The sequence below is a fragment of the Rhinatrema bivittatum genome, chromosome 8 (genome assembly GCF_901001135.1).
Source record: "Rhinatrema bivittatum chromosome 8, aRhiBiv1.1, whole genome shotgun sequence".
Lineage (NCBI taxonomy): Eukaryota > Metazoa > Chordata > Amphibia > Gymnophiona > Rhinatrematidae > Rhinatrema > Rhinatrema bivittatum.
In genome coordinates, this window is record NC_042622.1 from 227,640,730 (window position 1) to 227,657,812 (window position 17,083).

At 43.1% G+C, this 17,083-nt stretch overlaps 1 protein-coding gene across 3 annotated transcripts in view; it reads left to right on the plus strand.

The window, feature by feature from the left end:
* The window catches only part of SUGP2 (SURP and G-patch domain containing 2), a 56,090-nt gene that overhangs the window by 1,985 nt on the left and 37,022 nt on the right, over window positions 1–17,083 (plus strand). For all 3 annotated transcript variants that reach the window (XM_029613855.1, XM_029613854.1, XM_029613853.1), the window contains exons 3-5: window positions 11,225–12,607; window positions 12,952–13,060; window positions 15,478–15,977. In XM_029613855.1, coding sequence (XP_029469715.1) covers window positions 11,225–12,607; window positions 12,952–13,060; window positions 15,478–15,977 — 1,992 coding nt within the window. The remainder of the gene's footprint in view (window positions 1–11,224; window positions 12,608–12,951; window positions 13,061–15,477; window positions 15,978–17,083) is intronic.

Consider the following 17,083-nt stretch of genomic DNA (forward strand, 5'->3'; position numbering starts at 1 on the left):
CCCTCTCTCTAGTGTAATCTGTGGGATAGGGAGCTTCAGTAGGTTTAGGTTGGGGGTGGAGTTAAACAGCAGTGGCATGGGCTCCCAGGATGGAACAAAGCGACTGTGGTTCTAGTGCATGTGGAGGCAATGGAATAACTCCCCTACCTTGTGTACCCTTCGTGGCTTCTGTACCTTCTCTGTCACAGAAAGCTTCTGCCACTTTTGTTTGCCTGCTCACTGCAGGCTGTTGGCGCCAAGCCCAGAATTTAAGACAAGACACCTGCTGCAGGGAAAGAGGAAGGCTGGTGTATGTTATGTAGCCCAACCTACATACACAATTTTCCCGGCCCAACAGGAAAGCAAATACAATTGGGTGTGAAATAGCACAATGTGGCAATACTGGGCAGAGTTTCTCAAGGTAAAAGATATTTGCGCAGGTAGGGCCTCACCTAGTGGTAGTGTGCAATGGCATATGAAGGACCATAGCTCAATGATGCCCCATAGTGACAGGATTTATGGTTCTCATCTGAGTTCTGGAGGAAGCTGCGATTTTTGACCCTTAACTGAGGCTGGTTCCTGTAACTGCTGAATTGAGTGGGGAGGGAGGTGCAGGTGGGTGTGTATAAAAATAGAGGAAAAACCATAGGTAGGTATGAATGGAGGCCCAGTGGAAGCTGGTTCTGAATGAGTTGGAAGTTATAATGAAGCAGGAGGAACTAAAGCCTGAATTGTTTCTAAAAGAGCAAATATTTAAAAAGGGTTCTTCCAAATTTCAGAAATATTTCCAAATAAAATTGCTTTGAGGAAATTCTATTTTAATAAATACTGTTGGTCACAGGATTATTCTATCAGATGAAAATGAAAAAAATTGTAGTGATCCTCTAAACCTAAACATTAGATATGAGGGTAATACAAAAAGGGTGTAATGGTATTATTTCTTTTGAGTGCACCATTTCTTTCAAATTTCAAAGGAAAGAACTTTAAAATGTTTTAGTACATAGCTGATGGAGCAGTATCTGTGAGGTAGAGATTTTGCAAATATTTCTGCAATTTAGAATGTTTTATATTATATAGAAACAAAAGAAATACCATTCTGGATTAGACCACGGTCCATTGAGCCCAGCATCCTGTCTCCCAACAATAGCCTGACAAGGTCTCAAGCACCCTGCAAGTCCAATAAAGTAGAACCATCTTCTGTTACTCTTAGGGATAGCAATTACGTTCTTTATTTTACCTGGCTGCTAATGTTTTATGTCCAAACCATTTTAAATCCCACTGTGCTAGTCACCCTAATGACATTCTCTGGCAACATTAGATTCCACAGCTTGATTATGCACTGAGTGAAGAAGTACTCTATGATGTTTTAAATCTACTAGCTGATAGTTCTATGGAGTTTCTCCTTGTCTTAGTATTATTTGAAAGGGTAAATTAACTGTTCTTTATTTACCTGTCTTGGGCCACTCATTATTTAATAAACTTCCATCATGTCCACTTTCAGCCATTGCTTTTTCAAGCTGCAGTCCTAACCTGTATAACATCTCAGAGGGGAGCCATTCTCTTTATCATTTTTGTTGCCTGCTTTTCTAGTTTCACTTTTTTTTTTTTTGAGATGGCATGACCAGAACTGCACATGATACTCAAGATGTGATCACACCATGGATCAATTCAGAGGCAATATATTATTTTAGGTTTTATTCACCATTCTTTTTCAGATACTTTCTAACATTGTTTGCTTTTTTGACTGTGGCTGCACACTGAGCTGAGGATCTGACTGTATTGTCCATGAAACCTCCAAGGTCATTTTCTTGGGTAATGAGTCCGTCTAGAACCCAACATTGTGTATCTGTAGTTGGGATTATTTTTTCCTATGTGCATCACTTTGCACTTTTCCACATTAAATTTCATCTGCCATGCAGATGCTCAGTCTCCTAGTCTCACAAGGTCCTTCTGAAGTTCCTTGCATTCTGCTGCTGTTTTAACAACTTCAAATAGTTTCCTGTCTTCTGCAAATCTGATCTTGTCATACCCCTTTTCAGTTCATTAATGAATGTTAAAACAGCACTGGTCCCAGTGCCAACACTTTGTGTTATTCCACTAATGACCTTTTTCCATTTGTAAAACTGACATTCCTTACCCAGATCAGTCCAGATGCATGGGTTTTTCTTCCCACCTTAAGATAAAGACAGAAGAAAATCTTTACCCGTGTTATTTAAGACAGTGTGCCACCTGCAGTGGGACTTTGGAGATGATTACTCCCAGGAGTGCAAGGTGCTGGTAAGGGGCCATCCCCCTAGTAGAGTAGAGTCAAATGGGGTTGGTGGCCCTTGATTGCCTTGTATCTTTGCTGTGAGGAAGGTATGATAGCCAGTGGTGCTGGCTCCCTTATTCCCTGACGTCTTCTCCCTCCCTGGAAAGAGACCTTTCCTAGCCTCACAAAAGAAGACTTCGAAAAGGGGAAGTATCCTATTTCTTTATTTTTGTATTTTGGAGGTTTATCCCTTTAAAAAGAAATGGGACAGTGAGGCTAGAGGAAGGGAACCTTAATGGCAGTCCTGCCTGCAGTATAGGTTCCTAATATGGAACCTAACATCGTGTAACTACAGTAAGGGTTATTTTTCCCTATGTGCAACACCTTGCACTTGTCCACTTTAAATTTCATCTGCCATTTGGATGCCCAATCTTCCAGTCTTGCAAGGTCTTCCTGTAATGTATCACAATCTGCTTGTGATTTAAATACTCTGAATAATTTTGTATCGTCCGCAAATTTGATAACCTCACTCGTATTCCTTTCCAGATCATTCATATGTGTGTGTGTATGCATGCGCAGGTCCAAATACAGATACTGAGGCACTCCACTGTTTACCCTTTTTCACTGAGAAAACTGACCATTTAATCCTACTCTCTGTTTCCTGTCTTTTAACCAGTTTGTAATCCAAAGAAGGACATCTCCTCCTATCCCATGACTTTTTACTTTTCTTAGAAGCCTCTCATGAGGGACTTTGTCAAACGCCTTCTGAAAATCCAAATACACTACATCTTTTGGTTCTCCTTTATCCACATTTTTATTAACACCTTCAAAAAAAGAAGCAGATTTGTTAGGCAAGACTTCCCTTGGGTAAATCCATGTTGACTATATTCCATTAAGCCATGTCTTTCTATATGCTCTACGATTTTGATCTTTAGAATAGTGTCCACTATTTTTCCCGGCACTGTAGTCATGACCCCTGGTTTATAGTTACCCGGATCACCCCTGGAGCCCTTTGTAAATACTGTGGTTAGATTGGCCACCCTCCATTCTTCAGGTACAATGGATGATTTAATGATAGGTTACAAATCTTAACTAATAGATCAGAAATTTCATTTTTGAGTTCCTTTAGTACCCTAGGATGCAGACCATCCGGTCCAAGTGATTTGCTACTCTTTAGTTTGTCAATCTGGCCTACTACATCTTCCCGGTTCACAGTGATTTGGTTTAGTTCGTCTGACTCATCACCCTTGAAAACCATCTCCGGAATTGGTATTGTACTCATTAGTAAACACAGAAGAAAAGAATTAATTTAGTCTTTCTGCAATGGATGAATGCAATGCAATCTTCCCTAAGAACCCCTTTAACCCCTCTGTCATCTAATGGTCCAACTGACTCTCTCACAGGTTTCTTGCTTCGGATATATTTTAAAAAGTTTTTATTATGAGTTTTTGCCTCTATGGCCAATTTTATTTCAAATTCTCTCTTCGCCTGTCTTATGTTTTACACTTAACTTGACAATGCTTATGTTTTATCCTATTCAGATGGAACCTCCCAGTTTTTGAAGGATGTTTTTGGGCTAAAATAGCCTCCTTCACCTTACCTTTTAACCATTTATTTTATTTTTTATTTAAATTTCTTATATACCGGCATTCGCGATGGGAGTCGCATCATGCCGGTTTACAAATAACAAGGTGTGACAAAAGAATAAATACTTAATAACTTAAAACATTAACATGTGATAGAAGAATAAGGTAGCAGTTACAATAAAACAGGGATAAAATGCAACTTGGAATGTAGAGAAGGCAAAAGAGAGATTAACAATGAGATAACAAAAGAATAACCAAGGTAAATAAAACCTGCCAAATTAAAAAAGAAAGAACATTATTGATTACCATGACGGTAATCGTTTTGCCTTCCTTCCATGTTTCTTAATGTGTGGAATACATATGGATTGCGCCTCTAGGATTGTATTTTTAAACATGTCCATGCCTGTTTGAACACTTTTAACCTTTGCAGCTGCACCTTTCAGTTTTTTTCTAACTATTTTCCTCATTTTATCAAAGTTTCCCTTTTGAAAATTTAGTGTCAGAGCTGCAGATTTACTTATTGTCCCCCTTCCAGCTATTAGTTTAAATTTGATCATGTTATGATCACTGTTGCCAAGTGGCCCCACCACCGTTACTTCTCTCACCAAATCCTGCGTTCCACTAAGAATTAAATCTAAAATAGATCCCTCTCTTGTTGGTTCCTGAACTAATTGCTCCATGAAGCAGTCATTTATTACATCCAGGAACTTTGTCTCTAGCAAGTCCTGATGTTACATTTACCAGGTCAATACTGGGGTAATTGAAATCTCCCATTATTATTGCACTGCCAAATTGGTTTGCTTCCCTGATTTCTCTTGGCATTTCATCATCTGTCTGACCATTTTGTCCAGGTGGACGGTAGTATACTCCTATCACTATACTCTTACCCAACACACATGGGATTTCTATCCATATAGATTCTACTGAGCATTTACTCTCTTGTATGATCTTTATCCTGTTGGACTCTATACCCTCCCGGACATAAAGTGCCACACCCTCACCAAGTTGATCCTCCCTATCATTGCAATATAATTTGTATCTTGGTATATCACTGTCCCATTGGTTATCCTCCTTCCACCAAGTCTCTGTGATGCCAGTTATGTCAATCTCATTATTTGCTGTTATACACTCTAACTCTCCCATCTTACTACTTAGACTTCTGGCATTGGCATACAGACATTTCAAAGTGTGTTTTATTTGTATTAATAACCAGCTTTTCAGTTGACATGGATAATTTGGAAATCATTAGCTTAGGTGTTTGTGTTTTTTTTTACATATAGGCACATGGACTACTTTTGCTTTTATTGGAGCCTCTCTGTTGGGATGCCCTAACTCCTGTTTTATTAGTATCCTTCAAGGATACATTTCTCCGAACCATGCACTGCTGAGTGACTGTCTGCTTTCTCCCTTGTTCTAGTTTAAAAGCTGCTCTATCTCCTTTTTGAAAGTTAGTGCCAGCAGCTTGGTTCCACTCTGGTTAAGGTGGAGCCCATCCTTTCAGAAAAGTCTCCCCCCTTCCCCAAATGTTTCCCCAGTTCCTTAAAAAAACTGAATCCCTCCTTCCCTGCACCATCGTCTCATCCACGCATTGAAACTCTGGAGCTCTGCCTGCCTCTGGGGACCTGCAAATGGAACAGGAAGCATTTCAGAGAATGCCACCCTGGAGGTTCTGGATTTCAGCTTTCTACCTAAGAGCCTAAATTTGGCTTCCAGAACCTCTCTCCCACATTTTCCTATGTTGTTGGTGCCCACATGTACCACGACAGCCGGCTCCTCCCCAGCACTGTCTATAATCCTATCTAGGTGATGCGTGAGGTCTGCCACCTTCGCACCAGGCAGGCAAGTTACCAGGCAGTCCTCACGTCCACCAGCCACCCTGCTATCTACATTTCTAATAATTGAATCACCAACTATGATGGCCGGCCTAACCCTTCCCTCCTGGGCAGTAGCCCTGGGAGGCTTGTCCTCAGTGCGAGAGGACAATACATCACCTGGAGAGCAGGTCCTTGCTACAGGATCACTTCCTGCTACACCAGGGTGATGTTTTCCTACTGGGAGACCTTTCTGATCCAAGGCAGCACTGGTGCTTCCAGCCTGGATTTGGGACTTGGCTACCATGTCCCTGAAGGTCTCATCAATGTCCCTCTCTGTCTCCCTCAGCTCCTCCAAGTCTGCTAATCTAGCCTCCAGAGATCAGACTCATTCCGAGAGCCAGGAGCTCTTTGCACTGAGTGCACACATACAATCTCTCACCGGCGGGTAAAAAATCATATATGTGACACTCAATGCAAAAGACTGGAAAGCCCCCCTCTTGCTGCTGGACTGCTGCCTTCATCTTAATTTTGAGTTCCTAGTTAAATTTAGGATACTAAGGGAGTTGGAATTAGAGTACTTTAAATTTACAGGTGAATTTACTAATTAATCAGCTAGTGTCCTACAATGGGATGATTAAACTTTTAATAAGGGCTGGTACAATATTATGATTTAGATAAGACCCTGTGATTTTTATGAGTCAGTGTCTCTTGCCTAAAAATCAAGGGTTGAGTGGGTGGGAAAGACAGACACTAGAATTAACTGTCTCTGGCTTGCTTATTACCTCAGATACACACAAACTCTAAAGAATAAATCCCTCTATTTCACCTTTCACCAAACTTTTATAAGTCAAAAGATTTCCCAAAACAGTACTTACCAATCCTTTTTAACCACCATTAACTTGATCTTCACTCAGCTAATTGAAGGGTCCTCTTCTTCTGCAAAGGGTGCGCGGGGCCTCTGGAAGCTGGGGTTGTGGAATTCAATCCCTGGATCGCTTGCGGTGCCCTCTGGTCTCCTCTCCCGGGGGATGCTGGGAGCAGTATGCAGATGGGCCCTTCCGGTCCTCTTCTAGGTTATGTGCAGCAGGATCCCCATTCCACCATATATATTCTCTTTGAAGAATATTGTGTAGGGAATTTTCTAAAACGCAACAAATGTGTCGTGCCTTAAGATGTGTTTCTTCGCAAAAGGTTATATTGGTTTTCATAGCCTCTACCTCTTTAAATAATTCCCTTTTCCTCACTGTTTAGGCCCTTTACATCCATTGACAATATGGATATCACCCCATCCTATAAACGTAGTATCAGGATTCCACACGTGATAGACTTCTGGCCAGCAGTGTCCAGAACTGCCCATATCCATCCTCACGCACTCTAATAGACTCATCCAGCTCCCACCCTCCCAGTCCACTGCCCTCTTTCCCTCATCCCCATTCTCCCAGTTATACCAGAACTCCACTCTGTATATCTCCTCACCTTAGAGGAATGACTCCATCCAGGCTGGAAGCTATCACCCCTATTCCTCCCCTTCCTCAAACCTACAAAACGGCACAGTGGCATGAATGCCACTCTCTCCTCCCCCCCCCCCCCCCCCCAAACCGGGAACTCAAAGAGCCCCTCATTCTAGTAATGTTGCATAGGTCCAGAAAAGTTCAGTTTCCTTCCTCTGACACTTGCTGTTCCAGGTGACAAGCAGGTCGCTTGAATGCCTCTGTAATCTCCACACCGAAGCAGCAACTCGCTGCCAGCAGGTCTGATCCTCTTTCCGTTGGGGTGTGCGGTCTGTGGTTCCTCCATCACAGTCACGCCCATATCGCGCAGAAACTCCATAGCTGCTGCTATAGTCTTAACCCTAACAGATTTACCCTGTGCAGCAAAATACAAGCCAAAGGGAAATAGCCAACAACATTTAATTCCTGCTTTCCATAGGGCAGCAAGGACACCACGAAATTCCCTTCCCTTCTTGATGGTAATCAGAGACAAGTCCTGGAGCAACTCCACTTTTTGGTCTTTCCTCGAAATCTGAATCTCTCTTCTGGCAATCTGTGCTACTTTTTCCTTAATCACGAAATTATGAAAACATGCCATTTCCTAGCATGTAGCAGATGGACTCAGGACCAATGGTGTGTGCTCCTGATAGCAGTTGGAGATGGAGTCAGATTTCAGTTTGACGTCAGCACTACATATACCCCTGCAGGAAGCTCTGCTCTTCAGTATTTCTCAGTCTCCTTAGTAGTTTGGGACTCTACACATGCTTGCATAGCTTTAGGAAATCCAAACCAAAGAAAGAAAATTCCAAAATCTTACCTACAAGACGAGCCCCACTCTCCTGTGGTGATACCTAAGGGTCCCTCCCCCAGTCGAGAATTCCTGAGGTGATTTCCGAGATCCCTCAGAGGTAAGCCTCTTTCCTGTAGTCTGTTCCCGGCGTGGACTTAGCCCCCAGGAGGGAGCGGCTGAGAGCCAGTGGGTGCAGTACCCAGTGCAGCGGTGAAGGTATTCCCCTCTACCCCCGCAGCCGGAGACCGCCCAGCACGAGACTGGGAAGCGCTGAGACAAGGTAAGGTAGAAAACTTTTCTTAAATTCTCTGGTCTCCGAGGCTCTAGTACTCTACTTCCTAGCGGGAGCTTCTTTCAGACCTTCACGTGGTCTGTCCCTGTGGCTCCTGACCTTGAAGACTGCATTCCTAGTGGCAATATGTTCAGCCAGTCACATCTCCGAACTTCAAGCACTATCCTGTCGGGAACCGTTCCTCAGATTCACACCGGGATCCATACAGCTACGCACTGTCCCCTCCTTCCTTCCAAAGGTGGTTTCTCATTTCCATCTAAACCAAGCCATCTCACTGCCATCTCCAGATGAGCATAAGGACTCGGAAGACTCATGCCTTCTTCGCCATCTTAACGTCAGCAGACTCCTAGACCGATATCAGGAAAGATCAGAATCCGTACGAAAGATGGACCATCTATTCGTCCTTCACAATGGGAAGAAACAAGGGGAAGCAGCCTCGCGGGCAACCATAGCCCGCTGGATCAAAGAAGTAATCAAGGTGGCCTACGTAGAGGCAGGCAAACCTCCACCTCTACAAGTCGAGGCCCATTCCACCGGAGCCCAGGCAGTGTCCTGGGCAGAAACCAAGATGCTTCACCCGCCGAGATCTGTAGAGCGGCGAAATGTTCCTCCATTCACACCTTCTCGAGGTTCTACTGCCTGGATGCTTAGGCCTGGGAGGACACCGCATTTGCAAGGGCAGTACTAAGTGGGCCATGGGCAGCCTCCCATGGCCCACTGGTTTTGATGTCCCATTTGTCCTGAGTCCATCTGCTACATGCTAGGAAATGGAGAAATTACTTACCTGATAACTTAGTTTTTCCTTAGTGTAGACAGATGGACTCAGTATCCCACCCACGGCTGCCTCAGAATATGGAAACCTCTGGTGACAATCCCCGAAAGCAAGACAAGCAAAGGTAAGCCATACTTTACCCCTAGTTAGGACACCCATAGTTACCTGCATTTCCTCGGTTGAGTGCACTGGCAGTCTCCAGCTAGAATTCACGTCAACCAGTTCAAGTAAATCAAGTTAGTCAAACAAACACATATTCACAATTGCTTTTCAAGGAGAATACTGAAGAGCAGAGCTTATTGCAGGGGTATATGTAGTGCTGACAGATTGAAATCTGACTCCATCTCCAACTGCTATCAGGAACACACTATTCCCCATTGGTCCTGAGTCCATCCGTCTACACTAAGGAAAACAAAATTATCAGGTAAGTAATTTCTCCACCTTGTCCCTTGGTAGGTTGCCTCTTGGGCCTCCAGAACTCTGTGGGCTCTATCCAGTTTAATAGCAGGAGCAGGGGCAGCTGCCTCTTCTGGTGCCAGTTATGCAGAGCATATGCTGGAAACAGTTTGAAAACAATCTGCAGACCCCGGAAGCTCCTACACACCCCTAAAGTGAAAGTTGGCCCGATGGGACCTGTTTTTAAGATTCTCAAGTATGTCCTCCAAGTCCTGGTCCAAAGCCGACAGAGCAAGCCCCTCTTTCTGGTGAGTAGAGGGGTCCACTGCCTGCTCATACCTCGACTCCAGCTCTTCCATGCAGTGGCTGAGGGCCACAATGGCTTCTTTCAGCTTTGCCACACCACTCCAAATTTGGAGCAGATCAGCGTCATATCTTGCTGCAGTTTGGAGAACCAATGCCAGAATTCATCCCGGATAGGCAGAACTTCATTCTCTGTCTCCCCCGCATCCCTCTCATTCTCACGGCCTTCACCCGCTGCCGTATGCTCAGGTTCCTCCTCCCCCTCCAGGCCCACCATGCTGATTTGTTTAGCGCCATCCCTATATTTTCTCCCAGCAGAAGCGCGTTTGCAAGCAGACCTCGGAGGGCACTAACATCACGACTACAGAGGATAGCGAGGTAGGGGTCCGGAGCCCTAGGATCAAGCATCCATACTTAGTGGATGATGTCATTTCCTCCCTGTGGGTATATTTCTAGTGACTGTGTGAGCCTTGGTTGTGAGGGGTCTGTGTCCCTAGAAACTACCAGGGGACAGTTTGTGGGTGGGGAACTTACCCAGGTGGGAGGTTGCCAGTGTAGAAGTGCAGGCGGGCTTGTGCAGTTCTTGGCAGGACCATCCAAGTGACCACAGGGTTACCCTGCGAAGGTATTAGGGGTGGCACTGAGGTGTTATGTGACGCCTTCATCGGGGCTGTTTCACCAAGCAATGAGTCAACTCGAATATTGTTGAAGACAAATATATCAAGTAAGTATACAGAATGTGGTGTAAAATATAGTACATAAATTTTTATCCACCAAAATGTATATCAGCCAAATAAGTATCTTCTATTGGAGAGGTGTACTTCATTAGAGTTATGAAAGTTTATCTTCAGATAGATAAGATCTATGTTTGAGTTATATACCCAACCCAGAATGTTGCAACTACCAAAGATGTCACTCCTGAATTGTGCTGCTTGAATATTTTTATATTTTATATGCAGAGAAAATTAGAAAATGTGTTAAAGGACCTATGTTTAAAAAAAGCTGGAGCAGCTTTACATTTAAGCAGTCATGGTCAAAATGTTTGGTACCAAAAGTGAGTCATTGCATGCTCTATTCCTAATACTATGACGGTCCCGTAGTATTAATTGTGGTTCATCATTTCTGTTGGTTTATTTTACTGGGGTAAAGTTTGGTCAAGTTGCCATTTCTGGTCACTTGGCCAATTTAATACTGCCCTCTCCAAACAGTTGAATTAGTGAACCCTTGCATACCCAAGGATTTTGGTGGAGGGGGGAAGAAGAGAAGATGAGCACTTCCTCTGATGTATACCCTCAGCACTACTCATTGGCCATCTGGGGCCACTATAGTAGAGCCAGACAGCTTCCTTTCCTTCTTGGATCAGAGCTCATCAATCAAGCATCTGTGTTTGCAGATCAATGATGCTGACATCAAATATGTTTATAGATGTTTCACACAATGCATTTACAGTATTATAAGTCTACAAAGCAATAAAAGGGTTTGAAAAGCTTGACATCTGCTTGTGAGAACCTTTCAATAATGCTTTTTTTTTTCTTTGTTTCAAATTCTTAGTATCTCCATCCAGGACAGGCCCACGATATGAAGAAGATTTTGAAGATAGATATGATAGCCACTCACGTAATCCACATGCCAGTAGGAACTGGAGGGATGATTTGCATGAAGAGTTTGCAGGACCTTCCTTTGACCCAAGAGAATATGAGCTTGAACGTCCCGAGCGCAGACGAGCTGGCAGCCCTTTCAGAAGTGAAGAGCATTATTATGAAGATGTTGGACACCCAAGGTCTCGGGAACGGGATCATAGCTTTGTCCATCCACGGTCTCGTGATCCCTCCTGGTCTCGAAAGAGTGACTTTGACCGCTCAGGTGCAGAAGTAGACCTGAGAGCTCAGGAGCATGAGTTTGGCGCCCTCGAAATGTATGATGACTTAGGATCCCCAAGTCACGGGGAAGAGGGCTGGGATTATGATCCTGATTACCCAGAGCATCCAGTGCCACCACCGAAATTCAGAGCGCGAGACCCTAAAGTTAAAATTGTGAAGACTGTTCCTCCACGGGGACGTGGCATTGTAAAGCCTGGAAAATTTCAAGGTCCCACAAGGGGTGGAGTAGCATGGAAGCCCAAAAAACCTGTGCTTACACCTAAAAAACCGCCACAGAAGGGTCCCCAACTTCAGCTGTTGGATGAATCTGATGTCTTCTCAAAATTTAGTAATCAAATCATGAAATGGGCTGGATTCAATATAATAAAAGACGATAATGTTTTTATGGAGCAACGTGATGCGCTTTTCCAAGCAGAAACGGAGGCTTGCGCCAAAATGCTAGCTTCCTTCAAATGTGCCCTTAAACAGGCACATCGTGATTACGTTTTTTTCTGTGTTTCAAATTTAAATCATCCAGCATTAAAAAGTCCGAAAGTAGATAATGAGTTTCTGAACATGCTGATAGACAAAGGTATTATAAAGACCAAGAACTGTTTCTTTGAAATAATCAAACCATTTGACAAATACCTGATGAATATCCAAGAACGTCTTCTGAAGAGCGTGATCCCTTTGCTTATGGCCTGCAATGCTTATGAGGTGGACGTCAAAGCAGGTGGTCTTGTCAGTCCTGCCGAATTGTCAAACGCCTTGGAAAAAAGCATTTCCTTGTGTCGCAAGTCCCTAGTACTGCTTGGCCAAACCTTTTCCATAGCGTCGTCATACAGGCAAGAGAAAATACTGGAAGCTGTGGGCCTGCAAGAGATGGCCCCGAATCCTGCGGGCTTCCCGAACCTTGATGATTGCTTTTTGTTTGGAAGAGAGTACATGGCGTATCTGAAACGCTGGCTGGAGAAAAGTGGCTATCCAATCCAGTTGCAGAAACAATTTCTGCGGCCTGCAGACAAAGACAAAGCTGGCGCAAAACCAAAACCTAAATCACAGGCCGACATTCTAGGTAAATAAGCTGACACTATGTTGGCGTATGCCACCTTGACTGCAGTAATGAATAGGATCAATTTTGAGTATAGCTCTAGTAGGGGGAGTTTTTAAAGCTTATTTCTAGTATTTTTGTATCATGGTTTTGCCTTCTTCATGCTCACCACTTTGTTTAAATAGCGCATACATATAGATCTTGTTAATCAAAAGTGACTCTTAATGGGTGTGTATTTTCTTGTCCTCTGAGTATGTAATGGCTAGCTTGCATACGACATCTTTTTTTTAAATAATGATAGAATATTAACTTTCCAGGAAAGAGCATGATGGTATTGCTCCAAAACTTTTATGCTCTGTTTTATCCAGGCTTGCAACCTGCAGATCCTAAAGTCATTGAAGTGATTGATCAACTAGTGGAGAATGCAAAGAAAAATGTGAAAGGCAAGGCTGCTGACAAAGATAAGCCTTCTTTTTGGTAAGTTGTAAATCTGAAACTAATTTTGAACCAGGAAAGGGTGGGGCTTTTTCACTTGAAAGAAATTTTGAGCTTCCTCCTTCTATATGAACGTAAACCACCTTGAGGCTCTGGACACTGTGTGTGTGTGTGTGTGTGCGTGCGCTGGGTTCAGTGGACAAGAAAGTGTTGCTGTATTTTATCTGGCAGAAATGATTGTATACTTTTTTTTTTTGTTTTTGTTTACTAATATGTCTTGGACCAGTGCGGTGGTTTAGTGGTAAGGTCATGCATTATCATGCTGGATATGCAAACTTTACTCCCAGCTGAATCTCCTGTACCTTCAGTTGGTTGGTAGTACAACTCATGGAGTCCAACTAAAAAGCCAGACACATGCTGCAGCTTTTGACAGTCATGGGAAGAATTCTATAATTGAAGAGCTCAGTCCTACAAACTTGAGTCAGGAAGTGGCTGCAGTACCAGGGTCCTTGACTGTAGTGTGTAGCAACAGAAACTGAGGAGAGAGAGCCATGTCTAACATTCCATTAACATGACATTGTCAGAATGCAATAAGTCATTTAGGAAACATGTAAACCTTCCCTCCCGTCATTCTAAAAATTTGAGTTGCAAATGACAGACTGATAGTCAAGCAATGATTAGCATGGGTTTTTTATATATAGGACATCTAAACATTTGGAATTTGGATAGTTTGCTCAATCAAGTTGTGGCCTTTGATCTGTACCCAATCCCAGTATAGTCGTGTAATATTTTGCTGATGTGAAATTGGCCCTTCCAATAATTGATATTCTTTTTGTCAGCAATTCTAGATAAGGTGATGGGATACATCCAAGGGTACTAAGGGAACTTGAGAGATGTCCTGGCAGCTCCGCTGGCAGACCTTTCCAATGCTTCTTTAGAGTCTGGAGTGGTTCCTATTCATAAAAGTGGAAGTGAGGATGCTGGGAACTACAGGCCAGTTAGTCTGAACTCTGTGGAAGGCAAACTGCTGGAATTGCTGCTTTAAAAAAAAAAAAAAAAAGAGGGTAGTACAATTTTTGGAATCCAATGGAATGCAGGATCCAAGGCAGCATGGTTTTTACCACAGATAAATCTTGTCAGACGAATGTGATCAACTTCTTTAATTGGGTGCCCAGAGTGGGATCAAGGGAAAGTACTAGATGTAGTGTACTTGGATTTCAGCTAAGCCATTGAGAAGGTTCCACACAGAAGACCTAAATAAATTCTGCACCCTTAGTATGGAATGACTAACTGGGTTAGAGTGAGAGGCGGCAAAGGGTAGTGGTAAATGGAGTTTTCTCTGAGGGGTGGGGGTGTTACTAGCAATGTGCCTTGGGATCAGTCCCTTGGACCTGTTCTTTTCAAAATTTTTGTGAGCGACAAAATGGAAGGGTTGATGGGAACGGTTTGTCTTTTTACCGGTGTTACAAAAATCTGTAACAGTGGACAGCTAGGAAGGAGTGGAAAACAGGAGGAGGGATCTGTGAAGCTCAAGAAATGGTCTAAGTTCTGGCAGCCAAGATTTAATACTATATAATGCAGAGTAATGCATTTAGGATTCAAAAACCCAAAGGAAAAGGTACAATATTGGAGGTGAAATTCTAAGCACAAAGGAAGAGCAGGATCTGGGGGTGATTGTAGCTGATGATCTTGAGCTTGGAAACGGGTGGATAAAGTGACAGTAAAAGCCAGAAAGATGCTTTCCTGCATAGGGAGAGGAATGGTCAGCAGAAGAAAGGTGATATTGCCCTTGTATAGGTCCCTGGTGATAGCTCCCTTGGAATACTGTGTACAGTTCTGGAGACCACACCTTCAGAAGGATTTAAATTAGATGGCCTTGGTCTAGAGGGTGCCTACTAGATGGTCATTCCTCTTCATTCTAAAGTATATGGAGATGGACTTAAAGATCTAAACATGTGTACCTTGGAAGAAAGGCAAGATAAGATAGCAACATTCAGATATCTTAAAGGTTTCCATGCACAGGAGGTGAGCCTTCTTCAATGGAAAAGGAGGGGTCATGAGATGAGGTTGAAAGGGAGTAATCTTTACGGAGAGAGTAGTGGATGCATGGAACAGCCTCCCAATGGAGGTGGAGGAGATTAAAACAGTATTTGAATTCAAGAAAGCATGGGATAAATAGAGAGGATTTCTAAGGAAGTGATACTAAATTAATTGGATGCATGGGCAGACTGGTTGGGCTATATGTTTGTTTTTTGTTTTGTTTTTTTTACAGCCATCATGTTCTGTGTTCTTCCAACATATTAGATGTTAAAACTGGGGGGAAACGTTTGTATCCTTCATGGTTAAGCCAGTTGTAGGTGTGCTTAGGCATGGATAGAGTCAGTATTGGTGGTGGTTATGCTGCTGTTGTCTTTAAGTCTGGATCCTTCAACTTGCTGTTTACCTTCTTGTTCTTGCAGGTTTTTGTTTGAAGAAAACAGTCTAGAGTATAAATATTATCGTGTGAAGCTGGCTGAGATACAGATGTCTAGAGAGTCTACGCTAGATGTAGGTGTGCAGACAAAATTCTCTAAAAGAACACCAGAAGAACTGGCAACAGAGTCAGTAAGAGCCATGTTGTATGCCCACAAGGCAGCTCAGGTGAAGAGAAAACTTTTCCGAGGTCTTGCTGTGTCAAGGCGAAGGAAGATAAAGCGAGTGACGGCAGCCACGCAGACTGTGCTCTCTGCTTCTGTGATGCAGAAAATGCAGGCGAAGAAGGCTCAAGTTCCCTCTAAGGAGGCATTTTCTTCTCCAGAGTTGTCTTCAGCTGATGGTCCCAATCCAGAGAAATATTCACCATCAAGGCCCACTGGATCCGCTCCTAGTCCAACAGGAAATGGGAGCGCTGTTGAGAAAGAGGTGAAATCTGAACCCACCGAAAAGCGTGAAACCTTATCAGAGTCGGAGATTTTGAAAAGTAGGTGATATCTGCTTTTATATTTGTTTGCCTTAAATTTTCAAGGTTAGTGTAAGCCATAGAAGTGATTAGCATTTGCAAAAATACAAGCCACTTTTGTCAGTTTGCCAGTAAAATGCAGCTACTTCACTCGCTGTCTATCCTGCCTCCTTACATTTTTCCTGAACATGCAGAATTAGTTGCCTTAGAAGCATCCCCAGCCCTTGCCGATCCAATGTGTAGGAGTAGGATCCAGGAAGTTAATCTAGATGCAGTGGTAAAACTGTTAGGATGCAAGGGTTTCTCTCCTATTGCTACCTGAATGCATTACCTTGAACTTGTCAGTAGACAGCCACATAATAAATATATTTGTGAAATCAAGTACAGTTGGTATAGAATGCCAGCTGTTTGCAGGATTTCACTTTTCTTGATTAAAGGGTACATTTATGGTACAAAGACTGGGGATTAAAATACAGTATCAGTTGTGATCTAATATAGTTTCATGAGGGGGTTTCTTCTGTCGATAAGCAGAGCTGAATTAGGCATGACATGTGACAATTGGCAGCACTGAGTGAACTCGTTTCTGCTCTACTGAGCATATGTGGGAATTCCTGTGTGGGTGTTGCCTTATGAGCCTCCCCACTCTTTTTTTTTTTTTGTCAACACAGCATGGATGTGTACTTAGTCTGTCTATATTTCTGTTTTTATATTTTTCTTCATATTTTTAATTATTTTGAACTCTTAGCAGCACCTACTACAGCACTTTTCAGTGCTATAAGTGTCTTGCTTCCTTAAGATGTCTGGCAAAGAGAAACTAACTCAGTAGTTTCAAGAACTGCATTTGTGGTAAGGTTAAGTTCCTTTATGGATGGATACTAAGTATATTACCGTTGCCTAGGGCCGGAGCACAACCAGGCAAACTGCTACTAGTCTAGACTGATGTCCCCCCAAGGCATAGAAAATAGAAGAATTGCGCAAGTCTTAGGTCCTCCTGTAGTGCAGCATAGTCTGCCTTGCTGGGAAAAGAGTTGAGCTGGAGTTCCTGAAACTCCCCTATTAGTGAAGCAAGCCGAAGCATCGGGGTCGAGTAGTGCTTGACTGCCTTACGTCAACGAAGAAACGGCATC